The 20061-nt window shown below is 46.3% G+C and overlaps 3 protein-coding genes across 6 annotated transcripts; 1 reads left to right on the top strand and 2 right to left on the bottom strand.

Moving 5' to 3' along the window:
* Positions 1–553: 553 nt before the first annotated feature.
* LOC123165131 (receptor homology region, transmembrane domain- and RING domain-containing protein 2) lies at positions 554–4906 on the top strand. 2 transcript variants are annotated; one of them, XM_044582766.1, is made up of 5 exons: positions 554–775; positions 1540–1806; positions 2161–2385; positions 2783–3187; positions 3644–4906. In XM_044582766.1, the coding sequence occupies exons 2-5, from the start codon at positions 1662–1664 to the stop codon at positions 4414–4416; spliced, it is 1548 nt and encodes a 515-aa protein (XP_044438701.1). In that variant the 5' UTR covers positions 554–775; positions 1540–1661; the 3' UTR covers positions 4417–4906. The 2 variants fall into 2 exon arrangements, with proteins under 2 accessions (XP_044438701.1, XP_044438700.1); XM_044582765.1 differs by lacking the exon at positions 554–775 and adding an exon at positions 794–1105.
* Positions 4907–15105: 10199 nt separating this feature from the next.
* On the bottom strand, positions 15106–15701 carry LOC123167245 (SEED MATURATION PROTEIN 1). Its single transcript, XM_044585077.1, has one exon. The coding sequence runs from the start codon at positions 15611–15613 to the stop codon at positions 15323–15325; it is 291 nt and encodes a 96-aa protein (XP_044441012.1). The 5' UTR covers positions 15614–15701; the 3' UTR covers positions 15106–15322.
* A 714-nt stretch (positions 15702–16415) lies between these two features.
* LOC123168636 (uncharacterized) lies at positions 16416–19724 on the bottom strand. Of its 3 annotated transcripts, none has more exons than XR_006484439.1 (6): positions 19357–19656; positions 19193–19253; positions 19050–19113; positions 18388–18465; positions 17722–17780; positions 16416–16992 (listed from the first exon to the last, which is right to left on the bottom strand). XR_006484439.1 is itself a non-coding variant. In XM_044586516.1 (5 exons), exons 1-4 carry the CDS (start codon positions 19707–19709, stop codon positions 18407–18409), a joined length of 537 nt encoding a protein of 178 aa, XP_044442451.1. In that variant the 5' UTR covers positions 19710–19724; the 3' UTR covers positions 16416–16992; positions 17722–18406. The 3 variants fall into 3 exon arrangements, 1 of the variants encoding a protein (XP_044442451.1); XR_006484438.1 differs by having other exon boundaries at positions 17722–17785; positions 19357–19649; XM_044586516.1 differs by having other exon boundaries at positions 17722–18465; positions 19357–19724.
* Positions 19725–20061: the final 337 nt, after the last annotated feature.

Below are 20061 nucleotides of genomic sequence, written 5' to 3'. Positions count from 1 at the left end.
GATTGGAGGCTACGGCGAGGGATACTTTTACCCAACATGGGTGGCAACATGATCTTAGGATTGACCCCCCTCCGCTTTAGGCGTTATACGGACTCTTCATGTTTTTGTATTTCGCCTTTTTATCATTCATTTGTGTGAGAAGACATTTTTTTGGCTGTGTGCATCTTAGTAATGCAGAGGCCGGGTGTAATGCTTAAATCTTTTAAGTAATAAAGCGCCCCTTTTCGAAAAAATTAAGCGTCTACCCTCTATGAATAAGCACTGCTGCTTAAAAAATACTGATTTATTTCTCTAAGCACCTCACCTAAGCGCCTTGCATTGTATAAGGCCTTAAAGTTTCCTTGAACTGTGTTTTTTAGGTTCGGACTGTCCGCGCGAATGTTTAGTAGAAATGAGTCCGATTGTAGATGCTCTCATAGATGCCCACAAACACGTGTCTGAATTCCCTCCCACACCTGTGATCAGCTCGACGCTGGCCTGAATGTTCCGGATGAGACGATAATACTGCGTCGGTGGCTTCGTTGGACAAATCAATTCAGAGCCGCAAAAATGATCAGCGTCAACATACCATGAAGCCGACGTGAGGCAAAAGAAGAAAAACCCATTGCTTGGACGAAACCAGAAGAGGAGAAGTGCAACAAGATTCTTGCAGGGCCACCAGTGACAGACATCTACTAGCAAGCGGCACACAGATTAATCCCTAGAGCTAGAGGCACCGCCGCCGCCGCTGGTTGTGGATCCAGGACGAGGTCGGGTGCCGATGCCGACAGCCATGGTAAATAGTTAAAAATCCCCACGGACAGAGATGGATGGGCGGAAAACATTATACACACTGAAATATCGGATCGAGCGGGGCACCGAGCCTGCGATTTCAATTCCCAATCTCGACTTCTCCTCCGCCCCTCCCCCCGCCTGTCTCCTCCCCACTGAATTCGCCGTCAATCTCGCCACCTATGCGTAATCCCGCGGCCGGTTCCCCTCTACCCGCCCCTCCCATGGCAGCCGACGTCTCCATCCCCGCGCCGCCTCTCTGCCTTCTCGTCTCCTCACAGCCGTGCGCCCAGTAACGCCGCCGATTCTCCCCCCTCGTCTTCTCTGTTTCCAGGTGAAAAATCCCTCAGTCTTTTTAAAGATCAGATTAGATTCGAAAGTCAGGCTAAATTTGGCCAAGTTTTTGTACCCGAGTCGCCAGATGCCGCCGCTATTAGTTTCTTTTCAGCTGAATTCCAGCTAAAGTGCCACCCTTTAGCCGAATTGCTTTTCTCTCTAGTTATTGGGTGGTGATTTCACACCCACGGATTGATAGGATTCTTTTTTTATCCGCATAATTTTGGAGTCTACCGAGGTTTTGGGGCCAGGTTGCGGCCTCCCATGAAAACATCTTCTTTTGTCTAAATTTTAGAGGTTTCTCCTTTGTGTGCTACATTTGAATGAATGCTAGTATAAAAGATAGTAGATATTGTTCTGTTCCTACTACTGCTCAGTTATACTGTTACTGGTTATTAGTTTTATGGCTCATTTTTTGGAATGCAATTGCAGGGCTAGTAGAGGATCGGTGCTTTGGAGCGAGAGAGTGTTGTCTCGCAGGTTTTGAGTTCTCATTTGGCAGGTCGGTGTTTGCTCTTCTCTTGGTTGCACCAAAGGAAAGGAAGTCTGTCAAGATGAACCGTGCAAGAAGAGGAGGGAGATTATTTCCCCTCTGGTTATGCGCAGTGGTTTGTCTCATGGCTCGGCCGGGAGCTTGCAGTGTGGTGCTGATGGCCAATAACACAACCCTGTCGTTCAGCGACGTCGAGGCGACATTTAGTGAGTGCTATAATAAATTAACCAATTCCCCTCTGTTTCAGTACCGATCAATTATCAACTCTACTATTTTGTTTCGTTGTTACTGTACATTTGTTTTTATTATTCTGAATCCATAATTTGAGTCATCACCGATGAATGGACTGATTGCTTGCCCTGCATCCTGGTAGTTAGACTAGTTTTTGTCAGTGCTGATTTTATTACTTCTTGTATGACAATTTGCACATGCTTTATAATGTTATTACCTCTTGTATGGCAATTTCCACATGCTTTATAATGTGCAAAGCTAAGTTGATGCTGCTTGACCCAATCTATATGTGTTAACGAAGAACTTATTGGTATTTGAACATTTTGCAGCTCCAGAAGTGAAAGGTTCAGGTTTAAACGGTGTAATTTACACCGTCGAACCTCTTGATGCTTGCAGTCCTCTGACAAAGAAAGCAGTCGAAGGGCCTGCATCACCATTTGCGTTGATTTTAAGAGGCGGCTGCCAATTTGATGATAAAGTTAGAAATGCTCAGGATGCCGGATTCAAGGCTGTGATAGTGTATGATAACAAAGACAACGGTGTCCTTGTTTCAAGTAATGTTCCTTCACTTCTCCTTTTGGTCCTGATATCATTTGTTTTTCTTTTAGTCTGTATATCTTTAATAACGTGTCGCTCATGATCACCGCATATAAGATGGGTGATTCATGATGCTTTGGTAGCTAAACATTAGAGAGGTCAGAGGAATAACAAGTAGCTATACAAATATCTAATCCTGTGTCATGAAATTTAAATGGTTAGACGCACCTGCGACCTTTTTCAGACTACACCTCGCTAAGAAAAGAAGAAGCAGAAATCAATTGTAAAACTTGATCTGGCATAAAAATGTTATGACCATTGACATGTGCTTTTTTCAATAGCCTTTTGTTTTCTCCAATATTATCTATTGTGTGCACATATTTTCAACAGTATTTAACTAGGAAGTGTTAACAGTGGCTGGAAGCTCATCCGGTATCGACATATATGGAGTCTTCATCTCTAAGACGTCAGGAGAGGTGTTGAAACTATATTCAGGTCAAAGTGATGCTCAGGTGTGGATAATATCAACACGTGATAACTCAGCTTTGTCTATCATGGCAATATCTTTCACAGCACTGCTTGCTATGTCTGCTGTTCTGGCCACTTGTTTCTTTGTGAGAAGACACCAGATGAGAAGGGACAGGGCTCGAATACCTGCAGCACGAGAATTTCATGGAATGAGCAGTCAATTAGTCAAGGCAATGCCGAGTCTTATTTTTACAAAAGTCCAGGAAGACAATTGTACTTCGTCAACATGTGCCATTTGCTTGGAAGACTACAGTGTTGGTGAAAAGATAAGGGTGCTGCCTTGTCGTCACAGTATGTTCTTCTCACATTTAAATGTCACAATTATTTTCTAGTTATTGCATAATAGGATCTGATGGTTTGGGATCTCGATGCCTGTGCAATTTATGTACAACCAGATTAATCTGTCTACTAGTCATTGCTGATTTAAAGTTGGGAATTAGAATATACTTGCTGCATTACTACCAGAATAGTAGCAAGAGGATGGTGTCATTGATCAAAACTTACGTCATAATCACAATAACTCCACATAATATCCCTTTGTATGTTTGAGATACAAACTCAATTGAATATGGTCTTGCTAGATTTCATTTGTTTCCTGGTCGCTTAATGTAGATAAATCTACACTGCGAATTCTACAATATAGATCTAAAAATTAAGTATTGCACTGCTACTGAACCCTCTGTTATTTCAAGCTTTCTTCTTTATTTTTCAACCAGTGCACTGATACTTGGCTGTTTCATCTTACAGAGTTCCATGCTGCTTGCGTGGACCTGTGGCTCACATCATGGAGGACATTCTGCCCTGTATGCAAGCGAGATGCAAATGCTGGAATGTCAAATCTCCCTCCATCAGAGTCTACCCCTTTGCTTTCTTCTGCTATTCCCTTACCAGCTGAATCGACAGCTTTGTCTTCTTTTCGTTCAATGGTAGCAGCATCTCCTCCAAGGACAATAAGCCGGCATCCTTCATGGCAGTCCATGTCCCGCACTAACTCCAATTCCAGTATCCTCCACACCCGTAACCCATGCAGATGTTTTTCCAACTCACCTGCTATCAGTACAAGTAGGAGCAGTGTAGACCTTGCAAACATGTCATCGCCATGGTCTAACACTCCGCACCTTGCATCCACGCACTCCCTGGGTGGAGGGCATTTTTCTCCGCCGATCAGCATCAGATACACATCACCACATGTCTCCCCTTTCGGTTACAGATTTTCTGGACAATTTGTAGGTTCACCCCACATCCCCCGTTCCGAGAACGGGTCTCCAAGCTATTATCCTGGCTCTTCAGGGCAGCAGTACCCTTACCTGAGGCATCGCACAGAGTCAGGGCCGAGCTTATTTACCATGGTGCCCCAGTCACCGCAACAGACCCAGCTGCAGGATGGTGGCGACTCGGTGACGAGTCTATCAGCTTCAGCATCGACCCAGTCGCACCATCAGGCCTACCTGCAGCATTGCCCCGATTCTGATGCGAGCTTATCTGCTGCGACGTCAGCCCAGTCTCTGCCAGGGTGCTGATTGCCCTTACAGGTTCACCATTGAAATCCAGTTAGACCTGTTACCATAGAATAAGCTCACCATGAAGTTTTCATCGGTCGCCACCATCGAGTGAAGCGAATTTGAATGAGCAAAAGGGAGCTGCCTGAAAAAACATACTAGCTAGAACCGGTGACCTTTAATCTGACCAACTTGCTCGGAACCTTGAAGACTGGAAATGACTCTGCTGACCACATTGAGTTTGCAAGGATTGTCTTGAGGCGTGTGTGCTACTGATGATGCCAAGAGTGTATATTATTACAGTTTAATAGGGATCTGTTAGTTGCAGTCAGAAGTGCCTTGTGCTAGTAAGATGACGTATATATTCTCTTCATGAACGCTTCAGAGAAATATATTAATCTTGTTCGTTCTCACTCTGTTTTGAAGAGTTGATTAGTGCCTATGGCGGACCTGTAATCATGTTTATACTGCTTGTATGTTTTTTGTTATTGGTTTTTGGTCTGGCTTTTAATTATTTGTTCTGGGTCTGGTTTTTGGTTGCCTTCGCTTTTTCGTATTGGAGCCCTCCCCCCTTTTTTTATTTTGTTAAGCATTAGTAGAAAATACAGCAATTCTGCGTGCCCTAACCATACGTAAAGAACGCAATGCGTTGCAAAATACAACGAGAGAAGTATATACCGCAGAAGAAGAGGTACACCTAAGACTGTAAAAAGATAGAATAGAAAAAAAGATTGGGGCAACTGAAGCTTTCCCTGCCTACGAGATCACTTCCAAGAAGAAGAGCCCGTACTTCAATTAGTAGAGAATTGTTCAAATCCTAATTGTAATCCTTCTTGAAATCTTAGTGCAAATAGATGTTGAAAGAAAAACTTCATTGGTGTGGGGAATGAAGATGTCTTCTAGCCATTGATGAACGGGTCCCACATGGATTTCTGGAGGTAGCCAATATGGCGATTCTGACTTTGCACTATGCATATGGGATGCGCTCCATATGCGAGGTTATCATTATGGCGACTCTACTAGAGTTACTCCAAACGTGTCGGTTTTCCTTAAAACAAAAACGGTAGGAAATGGAATTTCAGGATAACTTGAACTTAGATGGTGAGTTACCAATCTACTCTTTCAGCGGGTGAGCTAGACATAGTTTATCTTTTCGGTTTAGGATAATTTATTTTCTGATAGCTGTCATGTATTTTTTATGGTATGTAGTGGGCGTGATCGGTGCTGCCTCAGGGTAGCTCAGTTGCGATGATGGTCACATGTGCACTGGCCCCGGGGCCCAACCCGATCTATTCGCTCCAGCGATGGAGCTAGTCCGCCAGGGTATATGACTGCGCAGAGCGGAAGTACAAGGTGGCTTGGGGGGCCGAGGGTGGATGGGAACGGTCCTAGTGGTGGCGTGGGTGCTCAGGCGTTCGTGATGGCTATACAATTCAGTTGTGGTGGTGTTGTGCCTCTGTGTGGACTCGCCTCCATGGTGTCATTGTGGCTCGAACAAAGACTCAAATTTGGCTGTCATGGTCTGCTACTCTTAGTGTGATGCAAGCAATGGCTCACTCTCAATTGGCAGTGGCTTGGCCCCCCAGGCTCGGGTAGGTGGAAGGCTTAGGTATCTGGGCAAAAACCTTGTTTTTTGATGGGGATCGATTGGTACCGATGATGGTGGTGGTGGTGCTCTCTTCCCTTGGAGCACCTGAAGGTTCCTCCTCTTCACTAGAACTTGATTGGTCATTTCTTAGGTTTGTCATTCTGGCTGTTGACGTGGTCGGCTTTTTCCCGAGGTTTGGTGTAGTAGTCGTGGACGGCTATGGGTGAATGCTTAAAGTCTTCGATTGGGTTTTTATGCCAGTGATGATAATGTCTACATGCTTTGTCTTTCCTTTTTGAAGGTGTCTGCGAAGAGCTTGCTCATTTCTCTTTGGGTTGTGGCATGTTGACTAGGATATCAATTTTATCCATGGGTTTGAATATCCATGCATGTGTACGAATTTTTCATTGATAGGCAAAATCATAGGTAACCTGATTAGTCATGGGTCGAAGCATCGATAGTACTTCTTGCTCATGGCTCGCCCATTTAATATTTAAATAAGTAAATAAATATAATTTTATTACATATGATATGTGGACCACCGAAGATGTATAACACACATATATAACTGTATACTCTAACCCCTAACTGTAATACCCTGTAGTTGTGGTATAAATAGTCCGTTAAGCTTATTTTCTATTCCATGGCTTACCCCATGGTTTAGGAAATTCAGGAACATAATTTAAATTCTTCAACACATTTGTAAATTCCTAATCTTTTCTTCAAAATTACGAACATTTTTTATAACAGTGAAGATTTTTCATATTCATGAAGATTTTTAAAATTAAAAATATTTATTTAAATCAATGAACATTTAATTAGTGATCAAGTTTTAAAAATTGTGTACTCCATCCGGTCCTCTTTAGTCCGCATATAAGTTTTGTTTGAAGTCAACGTATCTGTACTTTCACCAAACTTACAGAAAAAATATCAACATTCACATACCAAATTAATATTGTTAGATTCATTATGAAATGTAGTTCAATAGTATATATATTTGGTATTTTAGATGTTAATATTTTATAGTATAAATTTGATCAAACTTTGTTGAGTTTGACGCAAATCTAATGCGCGGAGTAAAAAGGACTGAAGGGAGTACAATTATGAAACTCGTGATTTTTTTTAGAATTTATGAATATTCTTTCAAATATTTTTAAAAATATGAACATTGTTTAGATACACAATTTTTTTTTTGAAACATTGTGAACATTTTTAAAAATTCACAAAAAGTTAAAATTATTGTATCTTCTTTAATTATTTGAAAAGTGTTTTAATGGAATGTCAGTTCCTAATTCCTATACTGTCCCGTGAGACACATGATTTGGCTAGACCCTTGGGGTCTACTTAATAAAAACTTAAAGTCCATAGTTTATTCTAGAGGCTCAATTTAAAATTTTACTTTAAGTCTCTACCAGTTAACCCTAATTAGTAGCCTTTAAAACAAAATTTAACCCTTAATTAGTAAGCATTTAAATAAAAATTTAGTTTGAGCTTCTAGAATAACTTGGGAATGAAGAGAGGCAATTTATTTCCACAACCGGCAATAAGCTAAAAAACAGACTGAAAGGAGGCAACTTATTTCAACAACCAGCAATAAGCCCTAAAAGAATTGATCCTTAGCAATTGTAAGGATAGTGTGAAGCAATTAAGTCCTCTATTCTTAGAGGCTCTAGTAATTATATAAGAATAGCTTGTGGCAACCAGGCATTTTGGCCGAGCTTAGTAATTACTCCAGATACATTCGTTTGGGATGGGACCGAGGGAGTATATAAGAATAGCCTGAGGCAACGAGGTATTCAGGTTGCACAATGTACGCTATAAAGCTTAGTAATTGTGTACGCTAGGCTTCTAGGATGCATAAGAACATGCTAGGCTGCAGCCTACATTGGAGAGCGAGCCTTGTAATTTTATACACTAGAGAGCGAGCTTAGTAATTGTGTACGCTAGCGAGCTTAGTAATTGTAATTGTGTACACTAGGCTGCACAAGAATATACTAGGTTGCACCCTACATTGGACGCTAGAGAGCGCTCGTATCCTCCCTGTAGTGTGCATCCTCCCCTGTTTCTGAAGGGCCTGACTCTGTGCATCCTTTCCCTTTCCGTAGTGTAAGGCGGGCATAGCTTTGTGCATCCTTTCTGTAATGTAAATACGTTTCTGACGAGTCTAGCTGAGAGTGATTTAAATTTCGTGCGAATCAATTTCTACTTACAAGTAGACAACCAAACAGCTCATCATTTAGCCCGTCAAAACTTGCTTAGGCTTGATACAACCTAAGCATTTAGCCTGCCAGAGCTTTGTTAGGCTTAATGCAGTCTAGGCCTACCAAATGCCTCGTAGGCTGCACAAGAACATGCAACATGTCCGAAGAGAGCATTTCATTCAAAAAGTATTTTAATTATTTAGACCTAAAAATTATTTTAATTATTTAGAGCTGGTTTAAAAGCCAACTGCTGGCTCTATGTTGGATATTGCCATGTCATATATAGTTTATAGTCATTCATACAAATCATTTAGAGCATTTGGAAACTCTTTTAATCATTTAAAGCATGGTTGATAATATACCCAACTGGATGTTATATATAATCACCATTTATGTTATTCATAAAACAAGATTATAGCTATAAGAGTACTACTTTGTTTCATCATTTTTCTGTCTCTCTCTTCATATTTATTGAATTTTCTTAGGCTCTTGCATGAGAGCCATTTTTCATGTCTCTCCACATAGAAGAAAGTGTCCCACATACTGAAAAAAGCTTTCGCCCCGTTTTATAAATAAAGCAAACCACCGAGCACAAAGTCAACAAGGTACCAACCGCACAACACAGACAAACAACGCCACCGCAGGCCAGGTCCAACACACACGCACACAAACACTACACAAGGTTCAGCTGTGGGCACAGCAAAACAAGCCCAACACAGACATGAGGCACGCACAACACATAAATAGCGGTGGCGGCGAGGTAGAGAGAATCTAATCCGGCTCTGGAGGTGGTGGGGGAAGCGGAGGAACCATCCGGAGAGCCATCGCGCGAAGTTGGGTGATGATGGAGGTGATGGCGTCTCTCTCCCTGGGGCGGCTAAGCGGCCGCCAAAGCTGCAAGTAACCAGACCATTTGAACAAAGCGTCAGTAGCGCGACGAAGAGGGACATGCTGAATCACAAGCTTATTCCTAATGGTCCACAACGTCCAGGCAAGCACACCGATGGTCAACCACCTAATGTGGCGAGATGCGGGTGGTAATGCCTGAAGTTCGGCGAACAGAGCGGGGAAGTTGTTGTGGTCCCAGTTTCCACCCACTAATTCGCGGAAACAACTCCAGAGGAACTGCGCGGACACGCAGGTGAAGAAGATATGGTTCGTGTCCTCTTCAGGCCTGCAGAGCGGGCACCGCCCATCACCAGGACCGTTGCGCTTCAGTACCTCGACGCCAGAAGGTAGGCGGCCACGAATCCATTGCCACAAGAAGATCCTAATCTTCAAGGGGAGCCGGATCGCCCAGATGGTGGTGAGAGCTTCGTGGCCCGGCGAAGGGGCAATCGCCTGATAGAGAGATTTAGAGGAGAATTGTCTAGATGGTTCTAGCCGCCACCTGGTGCGGTCCTCTCCAATCTCCAGATCTGGCTCGTGCAGAGCAATGTAGTCGAGCAGGTCGTGCCACGCGTCGGTTTCCGCCGATCCAAATGGTCGCCAGAAGGCGAGGCGCCCTAAGTCAATAAGGGCACCACTACAGAGATCCGCGGATCTACCGCGATGGAGAACAGGTCAGGGAATCGAGCCGTGAAGGGGGAGTCTCCAGCCCATCTATCGAACCAGAACAGCGTGGCTGAAAGATCGTGGATGTCGCCTAGAGGGGGGGGGTGAATAGGCGCTTTAAAATAATTACGGTTTAGGCTTGAACAAATGCGGAATAAACCTAGCGGTTAATTTGACAAGCACAAAACCTACAACAACTAGGCTCACCTATGTGCACCAGCAACTTATGCTAAGCAAGATAAACAACTAAGTGATAGCAAGATATATGACAAGAAACAATATGACTATCACAAAGTAAAGTGCATAAGTAAAGGGTTCGGGTAAGAGATAACCGAGGCACGCGGAGACGACGATGTATCCCGAAGTTCACACCCTTGCGGATGCTAATCTCCGTTTGGAGCGGTGTGGAGGCACAATGCTCCCCAAGAAGCCACTAGGGCCACCGTAATCTCCTCAAGCCCTCGCACAATGCAAGATGCCGTGATTCGACTAAGGGACCCTTGAGGGCGGTCACCGAACCCGTACACTTTGGCAACCCTTGGGGGCGGTCACCGGTACCCGTCAAATTGCTCGGGGCGATCTCCACAACCTAATTGGAGACCCCGACGCTTGCCCGGAGCTTTACACCACAATGATTGAGCTCCGAACACCACCAACCGTCTAGGGCGCCCAAGCACCCAAGAGGAACAAGCTCAAGGGCACCAAGCACCCAAGAGTAATAAGCTTCTCAACTTGTAACTTCCACGTATCACCGTGGAGAACTCAAACTGATGCACCAAATGCAATGGCAAGGGCACACGGAGTGCCCAAGTCCTTCTCTCTCAAATCCCACCGAAGCAACTAATGCTAGGGAGGAAAAAGAGAGGAAGAACAAGAAGGAGAACACCAAGAACTCAAAGATCTAGATCCAAGGGGTTCCCCTCACATAGAGGAGAAAGTGATTGGTGGAAATGTGGATCTAGATCTCCTCTCTCTTTTCCCTCAAAAACTAGCAAGAATCCATGGAGGGATTGAGAGTTAGCAAGCTCGAAGAAGGTCAACAATGGGGGAAGAACACGAGCTCAAGAGATAAGGTTGAATGGGGAAGAAGACCCCCTTTTATAGGGGCTCCCGAATCCAACCGTTATGTGCTCAATCCGCGCACGAGCGGTACTACCGCTCAGGGGAGCGGTACTACCGCCCGGGCGGTAGAACACGGAGAGCGGAGCAAAACAGAGGGCGAGGCAGAGCCGTATGAGCGGCACTACCGCTGGAGCCAGCGGTACTGCCGCGTGGCCCAGCGGTACTAGGGGCGGTGGTAGCCGCAGTACTACCGCACACGAGCGATACTACCGCTCCTACTGCTGCTACTACTGCCGCTGAACCCGACACGAGAAAACCACGTCTCGAGTCGAGGCGGTACCAGCGCGGAACCGGAGCCGTACTACCGCTTATGGCCATAGGCGGTAGTACCGCTGTGGGACGGCGGTACTACCGCTTGTGGCGATACGCGGTACTGCCGCTCCGGTCCAGCGGTACTACCGCTGGCGCCAACCTTATGCCAAGTCCACGAAAACAAGTACACTCCAAGGAAGACCAGAACTGCCATAACTTCTGCAAATGAGCTCCGAATTGAGCAAACTCAAGCTTGTTGGATAGAGGAAGACGAGTAGCATCAAAAAGGAGGCAGGCGAGGTATGCCTAACAAAAGAGGAGTGAAACCTCCAACGGAGAAGAACCGGCAGAACCTCCAACATCGAAAACATCATAGAAGACGCATGTGAACTCCGTTTTCGATGAACTCGAGCTTGTCATCAAGATGACCACGAGCTCTAAGACTCACAAAGAGAATCAAACAAGAACCAAGAAACATGATGCAAGGATGCAATGGTTTGAGCTCTCGACGAACGATACGATCAAGCTACTCACTTGAGAGCCCCCCTTGATAGTACGGCTATCGATCCTATAACCCGGTCTCCCAACTACCACCATGAGACCGGTAAAATAGAAAACCTATCAAGGGCAAACATTTGCCTTGCACATGGTCCACTTGAGCTAGATGATGACGATCTTGACTCCCTCAAGTTGGACCACCTTTCTTGATTGCGTTGGCTCGATGAAGACTAGATGATTACTCCCCCATAGTCCACTATGGGTGAGCCACCCTTTCGCACATCTTCACAAGTCCATTGTCACCACAAAGGCTTCAAGCATTTGATCTCTTCGTGATGCTTTACTTGAACTTGCCCGCTTCACTTGAACTTGCACACCGCAACCTAACCCCACAAAGAATTCTCACAAAGACCATGGGTTAGTACACAAAGCGTAATTGACAATGCTTACCATACCATGGGATCGCTTGATCCCTCGGTACATCTTGTGCGCTTTGTGTGTTGATCAACTTGATTCACTCTTGACTTAGTCTTGATCAACCTTGACTCTTTCCAACTCTCTTCATTTGGATGATGTCTTGAAGGTAAACATGAATGATCACACAATCTTCTTCTTCAAGACATGCTTGCAATAAGCTCAACTCTCACATGACCAATTTTTGGATAATTCCTTAATAACACCTTGGTCACCACATAAACTCCTTGAAACCAACACATGGACTTCAAGAAATGCCTATGGACAAATCTTTCAAATATAACTCAAGGCAACCATTAGTCCATAGAGATTGTCATCAATTACCAAAACCAAACATGGGGGCACCGCATGTTCTTTCAGTGGCGGTGCCAGATCCAACCGCAATGGAGGTGCCGATGCGGAGGACTGGAAGGAGTTATATGACTGATTGCCAGAACTGGGACCCACCGGACCGCTGGCAGAAGGCGAGTGGCTCGCCACGGAGGTATTTCTGCTGGTTGATGTGCAGCCACAATCCACCCTCACCGTTCGCAATCCTCCACAGCCACTTAGTCAGGAGGGCTATGTTCATGCGCTTGGAGGACATGATCCCGAGACCGCCCTGTTCACGAGGCTTACAGATCTCTGACCACCTCACCATGTGGTACTTCTGCTTGTCGCCCTCGCCAGCCCAGAAGAAGCGTCCCTGGACTGTGGCAATCTCATGGTGCAGCGTCTCAGGTAGGCTGTAGAAACTCATGATGAATAGGAGCAAGCTGGAGAGGGACGAGTTAATGAGCACCATCCGGGCGGCCTTAGAGAGCCAGCGGCCCTGCCAAGGTTCGATGCGGTGCTGAAGCTTCCCCACCATGGGGCGCAGCTCGGCCACCGTGAGCCTCGTGTCACTAATGGGGATCCCCAAATAAGTTGTGGGAAAGCACCCAAGCTGGCAATTGAGGCGGTCAGCGATGCTCTAGCATTCGTCTTGGGTGTATCCCAACACCATGACCGCACCCTTATCGAAGTTGATCCTGAGGCCAGACATCTGCTGAAAGCATAGCAGGAGGAACTTCAGGTTCACGATGTCGTTCACTGAACCTTCCACCATTATAATGGTGTCATCCGCGTATTGGAGAAGGAAGATCCCATTCCCGCCTACCAGGTGCGGGACGATACCCCTAATATGCCCAGCTGCCTTGGCCTTATCCAGGATGGCAGCTAGCGCATCTACAACCACGTTGAAGAGAAACGGAGAGAAGGGATCGCCCTGCTGGACCCCACGGAATGTGGGGAAGTAGGGGCCAATCTCGTCGTTTATGTTCACCGTCGTCCGGCCCGAGGAGACCATTTGCATCAAGCGGGTTACCCATCTATCGTTGAATCCCTTCCGGAGCAAGCATTCATGAAGAAAGGGCCAACTGACCGTGTCGTAGGCCTTGTGGAAGTCGAGTTTCAAGAAAACAGCCTTGAGGTGTTTGGTGTGCACCTCGTGGAGTGCTTCGTGAAACACTAGGACTCCATCCAGGATATACCGACCCTGGATGAATGCCGACTGATCCGGATGAGTGATCCGGTCCGCAATTGGGGCCACCCTAATGGCGTACCCCTTCGCAAGGATGCGAAAGATGACATTGATCACCGTGATCGGGTGGAACTGGCAGATATCCGAAGCCCCGGTTATTTTGGGAATAAGGGTGATAATCCCAAAGTTCAGCCTGGTAAGGTCGATGGACCCAACGTAGAACTCCTCGAAGAGGGCCATCACCTCAGGTTTAATAACCTCCCGGAAGGTCTGGAAGAACTTCACTGGGAGGCCATCGGGGCCAGGGGCCGACGATGGATTCATGCCCTTAATGGCAGCCCAAACCTCAGCCTCGGAGAACGGGCCGTGAGGGCCACATTATCCGCCGGCGAGACACGACGGTGGGGCGGCCAGATGTCGTGATCGAGGGCCAGCCCTACCCGAGGGGAGGCAGAGAATAGGTCTCTGTAGAAGCTGTCTACATGGGCACGGATGTCCTCAGGCTGCTGCAGGAGGGTCTCTCCATCCCACAGAAGCGGGATGGAGTTCCGACGACGACGGCCATTGGCGATGACCTGAAAGTAAGCTGTATTGGCATCTCCCTTGAGGACCCAATTCTACGTATCCCGCAAGCGCCAATACGCGTCCTCATTAGTGTAGATGACCGTGAGCTGGTCCTCAAGGTCATACCTAATCATCCATTCCTCGGTCGATAGGCCCGCGCCATCCGCACGGAGGTCGAGGGTCTGAATGGCCTCTAAGAGGACTTTCTTGCGCTCCCGGATATCCCGGCCCACGTTAGTACCCCATCCTTTCATGAATTGGTGAGACCGCTTTGCACAAAAGTGCCAGGAGTCAACGGCTGAGAGGGAACGATGGGGGGCCTCGCGCGCCTCATGCCACCGAGCAATCACCGCCGCGGCAAACCCAGATTGACGCAACTAGAAGGTTTCGAACCGGAAGCGAGGCGGCGGTGGAGGACGTTCGTTCTTAGAGAAGAGGAGGAGGGGGACGTGATCGGATCCAATCCGAATAATCGCCCAAAGCGAAGCTAGGGGACAACGAATGTCCCACTCAGAAGATGCGAAGACCCTGTCGAGGATCGAGTGGGTCAGCTCAGCTTGGCGGTTGGTCCAAGTAAATCTGGCACCAACCCTATCAAGCTCGCGAAGCCCATGTCTGCGATGTAGTTATTGAACATCTGCATCCGGGGGAAGTTTACCAAGTTGTTACTCTTGTCGTCTTCCGACCGTATGAGGTTAAAATCGCCGCCCACCACCACCGGTAGCTGGGCGGCCGCCACCTTATGCCGAAGCTCAGCGAGGAAGGCTTCAGAGCGGCGGTGGTCGGCCGGGCCATAGACCGCAATGATCTCCCATTTGAAGTTGAGGCCCGCTCGAAAATCTCCATGCTTACGGAGAACTTAGACGGAAGTGTCTTGTAAGCATGCTATAGCCATCAGGGCGATTGTCCAGTACATTGCTTTTCGCTAAGAAAAGAAAGAAGATAAGTCCAGCTAATTGATGCACCAACACTGGTTCATTTATTTTCTAAAGCACCGCGCATGCAGGGTGAAACTTATGACAAAAGCAGAGCTAGGTGGTGCTTCTCACACGGTTGACCTCGGTGATACACTACATACGACATACAACATCGGCCGTCCGGCCGGCCGGCGGCCTCGGCAACTTTATTTCTAGGCAGCTCTACATCGACGTGGTACTACGGCTAGCTAGCCAGCTACTGGCGCCCAAGCTGACGTCCACCGGCGCCCATCCCCTGCCGCGCCTGCGCCCGCGGCTCCTCCGACCCAGCCTTCCTCCCTTCCTCCTCCCCTAGATCACGCCGCGGCTGCTGCTGCGAGGCGTCGGCGACGTGTCGCGCCTGGGCGAAGAGGTCGACGGGGTCGGAGTCGGCGATCTTGCCGCCCTCGAGCGGCGTGCCGTTGAAGTAGCCGGTCCTGAGCTCGTCGTCCACGGTCAACCTCGCCTGGGCCGTGCCGTGCTTGATGTCTTCCTTGCTCGTCGCCATGGCTCTTGCTGATATGCCTCGCTACGGATGAGCTGAGTGACTGGTGCGGGTGTGTCTCTGCCTCTCCGATCCGTGTACGCCTCGTCGTCCTGCGGTGCACTGCGCTATATATACGTGAGGTAAGCTGGCGGTGAAGCTCGCGTGAAGAGGACACGCCGCGCCGTGACGTGGCTGCATGCATGCCATGCTAGCTCGCTCTCGAACCCTCTAAAGCATGGCCCGTTCCATTTCACATGGCCAATCCTTTCTTTTAGTGGCACTAGTGGACTCGTTGCGCCAAATGGCGCAGAGGCACGCTAAACCCATGTTCGTGATGAAAAAAATATCCATGGTTTAAGGGTTCAGCGTTTAAAGATGTATATACACATTTTAATTTGATAGTATAAAGCCCTATAAAAATAAAATATAGTATGTTTTAGTTAGTTTAGCTGTAGGTTACATATGATAAAAAATGGTGTCTTGTTGTGCACAATAAGATATATATCCACATTCTAATTTGGTGGTATATACTCTCATTTAAAACCATGTCATGTTGAAAATATGTGTATCCTTTTAGTGATCTTTTTGTCTTGCCCACGCTAAGAATTTAGATGCTTATGTATAAAAAGAAAAGAAACACATATTCCTGTATGCATTAAAGAAATCTAAAAAATGCATACTCTGGTACTAAAAAATATATGTATACCTAATAGCATGTAGGAACCATTTAAGGAGGCCTTCTTTTTTTCAAAAGCTATTAACCTTTTATTGTTTTTGTGCGCAAAAAAGAAAAACATTTCTGTTTGCTCAGAGACAAAAATCATCGGTAGTACTTGCATCATCTCAATAACTGGGATGGATATCATCCACTACAATGAAGAACAATAACATTTCCCTATATCTTGAACAATAATAAGATCATCTACAGTACATTTGGTCAAGCAACCAATTAGCAGAAGAATAATAGTATTTCTCTATATCTTGAATTCCACATATGGGATTATTAATATCTCGACTTGTATGGATATTTGCCTGACATAATGTCCATCAGATGAATCAATCAAATAGGAGGAACTTGGGAGTATTTCAAACCAAAACAAAGAATTGATCCTAACTATGTGAAGTGCAGTAGCTTTAAAGCCTCTGAAGTATTTTGCTGCTACTCCACCAGGAAAGTGCAGGGCTTCAAGAACCAAAAGTCGCCACTCAAGCTCTCTTCGGCCTCATAAGCCCTGTTGTTGCTGCTACTCCACCAGGAAAGCGCAGGGCTTCAAGAACCAAAAGACGCCACTCGAGCTCTCTTCGGCATCATAAGCCCTGTTGTTGATATCCTTAAACCCAAAAGGTTGCCTCTTAGCATCTTTGTTGTTCTGCTGATCCTTATTAGGTGTCAGCTTATCCTGAAGAAAAAGCAGTTGATATCATATTATCATCAAATAAATCCATAGTTAACATGTGGATCGTGGGGAATGGTGAGATGCCATATTGGGGTTCGCAACATGAATAAGACCACTAATTTACAGAAGGAAAAAAATGCCTGAACACTCTTAAGAAAGGCCATGATGATGAGGTGAGAACAAACAGGCTAGTGATCAAGTGAAACTTGAAATGGAGCAATAAAAATACCATAATGGTGTTGCTTAAAAAAATCACAGTACAATGCACAATGGAATATTTCTCAACAACTATAACTAAATTTATACATAAAGGAAACTATCACCATTTGTTTAGTCTTTGGTGGGCTATTTGGAATAGAGAAATTAATACAGAGTTCCTTAGCAGCATGAGCAATCTATATAAACCACAATAACCATTTATCCTAGCAGCAGTCTCAATCCAAATAAGTTAGTTCCTTTTTCATCGGCTCTATTAATCCAGAGTTGCAAAGGAGATACATTGACTCCGAATTTAGAGAGGATTCACCACTCCATTTGTAAAGCTATTTAATGAACAACTCGTGCACCATTGGGATCTCATACAATGAGCTTTGAACAATAAAGAAATGTATATCTTTCCTCGTTCGGGGCTTTTCATCCCAATGCACCATGAGCAGTATGCGTACATAATATATGTTTGCGCCTCAAATTGACATAGGACATACTATAAAAATAAATTAAGAAAAAGCTCACCTTAGAGTCTCCAGTACCATTGAGATCCGAGTGGATCAAAGGCTACCATGAGAACCTACCTGCACTGAGCAACACCAAAAGAAAGATAAAACTGTAACAAGACATTTTCAGTGGTTGCAAACCACAAAGATATAAAGTGCGGATATTTCAGTTATTAAGATGTAAATATACCACAAGATGATTCAGAGGCCTATATATTCAGAAGAAAGAGAAACACAAGACAGTTATCTTTTTCATGTGAGAGACACACAAATTGTTGAAGAACACTTCATCATGCTATCAAACTGTGTACATCTAAAGCATGTGATAAAATCGCACGAGGGAGAGGGAGCAGGAGGAGAGGCGCGGCAAGGGATTGGAAGAAGGAGAAGGGAGCAGGGATATGGCAGTATGCTCCGACGACAGAGTACTGTTATCATGGACCAAAAATAAAATTCAAATTATGAGCTATATTAGGAATGATGCCCGAGCATACACAAATCAAGCAAATCACGTAGGAGTATAAATTTCTTCCAGGTTCATTCATAGCTCATGTGCATCCGCCAATGAAGTGAGAAATCTGCACTTCTTTCAATCATGACGCAAATTCTTGCATATAAGAGATAAATTGAGACCTAAAGGGAGAGGGCAGCTAGAGAAGGTGGGGGCGCAAGCAGAGGAGATTACCTGTGCCGCACGGAAGTCCTTATGTGCAGGCTGCCATGATGGCTTTGCTACAGGCAGTGCTCAGAGTAATCCAAACTCCTACAAAAATGTAGACAAACAGAGTGCTTCAGCAGATGACTGTTCGATTTGAAGAGTGCAGCATTATTATACAAAAGATGTTGAAGCATTATCTTTTCAGTGCATGTATTGACAAAACATATCTTGAAATAAGAGAAACATGGCTCCTTCGAACCAAAGATTCCTAGCTTTATTAGTAGAAGATGCTGCACCTAGGGAAATTTGTGCATACATCTCTTCTATACCGATCGCCCTCTGCTGAACAAATTAGAATCCAAAACAAATAATTCTTAGGCACTGATATCTACAACATTTTCTTATTGGAAACTACAAAAGCTTTCAATTGACATTGTTAAGCTTTTAATTGATGAGTAGTCTGATCCTCTTTCCAACATGCAGAAACTGAAGAAGATGCCCATCAATCAATTTCATACAGTCTGCTTTCAACCAAACCAATAGACATAAGCAGCATGAAGCCTCTAGCTAGCTCAACCGCAACAATAAAATTGTAAGGTAATCTTGAGAGAGAATAGAACACACCATACGAACATCACCATTAGCACACAAACGCACAGTGAGGAAGAAGCTAAGGAGCAGCGCATTACCAGACCGAAGAAGCACAGCCAGAACAGCAGCGAGCAAACGAAGGCGCAGCAACAGACGAACAACCTGAGAAAAAGATGGCCGGGTTACCACAGAGGCATTCTTCCGAACACGTTGCATGCAGGCAAACAGAACGAAGACTGACCTTAATGCAAACGGCAGAACGGTGCGATGACGGGCGCAGGACAGCAGGGGAAGAAACTGGGCTGCACATGTAGCACGCAAGAGGAAGAATACCGTGGTAAGCAGGATGCATTGCGCAGAGGAACCAAAGGGAAAGAGCAGGAGCCAAGGAATGCAACCACTGACCTTAACCAGCAGCACCGACCGAATGCGCAGACGCCATTGCCGCTGGCATGCACGCGGCGACGACGAAGAAGATCAGCTAACCGCGGCGAGGCGAAAAGGAAGTGAAGCCTAGTGGAGCGAAGGAGGAGAACGGTGGACAGCGAAAACCGAGAGAGGCAAAAGGAGGGACGAAGGAAAGATGAACAAGGGACGGGCGTGGCCTCTCTCCACAACAGGCAGCACGGAGGCAGACCCACCAACGCGGCGAAGGCACGTGGCCTAAGCGGCCGACCCAACCCCACCGTCATAGAGACACCAGGCCAACGGGTTGCGCAGGTTTGGCGCACGCCTCGCAGCAGCGGGTCCCACGGCATGGCGCTCGCACGTCCGGTTGGTCGAAACGCGCATCAGCCATAGCGTTCCACGGCGTGCCGCTCGCACGTCCGGTTGGTCGAACCGCGCATCAGCCACAGCGTCGAACCATGCCTCAGCCTGAGCCGGGATCGAGGGGGACAAACGGCCGTAGCATACAACCGTCCCACAGAGCAATGGGACCGTCCGTCGTCACGGGCCCAGGAGCAGCGACCAGCAACGAACAAAAGAAGGGCAAGACCAGAGACCAGACCCAGAGGAGGAGCCAGACCAGCATGACGAAACCAACAGTGAAGGCCAACAACCCCCTCCAACTCCGGCGGAGAGGCTGCACATAGGCCGAATAAACACCAC

This window comes from Triticum aestivum, chromosome 7D (assembly GCF_018294505.1).
Source record: "Triticum aestivum cultivar Chinese Spring chromosome 7D, IWGSC CS RefSeq v2.1, whole genome shotgun sequence".
In the NCBI taxonomy this organism is placed as follows: Eukaryota; Viridiplantae; Streptophyta; class Magnoliopsida; order Poales; family Poaceae; genus Triticum; species Triticum aestivum.
This window is presented reverse-complemented; position numbering and strand designations above follow the sequence as displayed.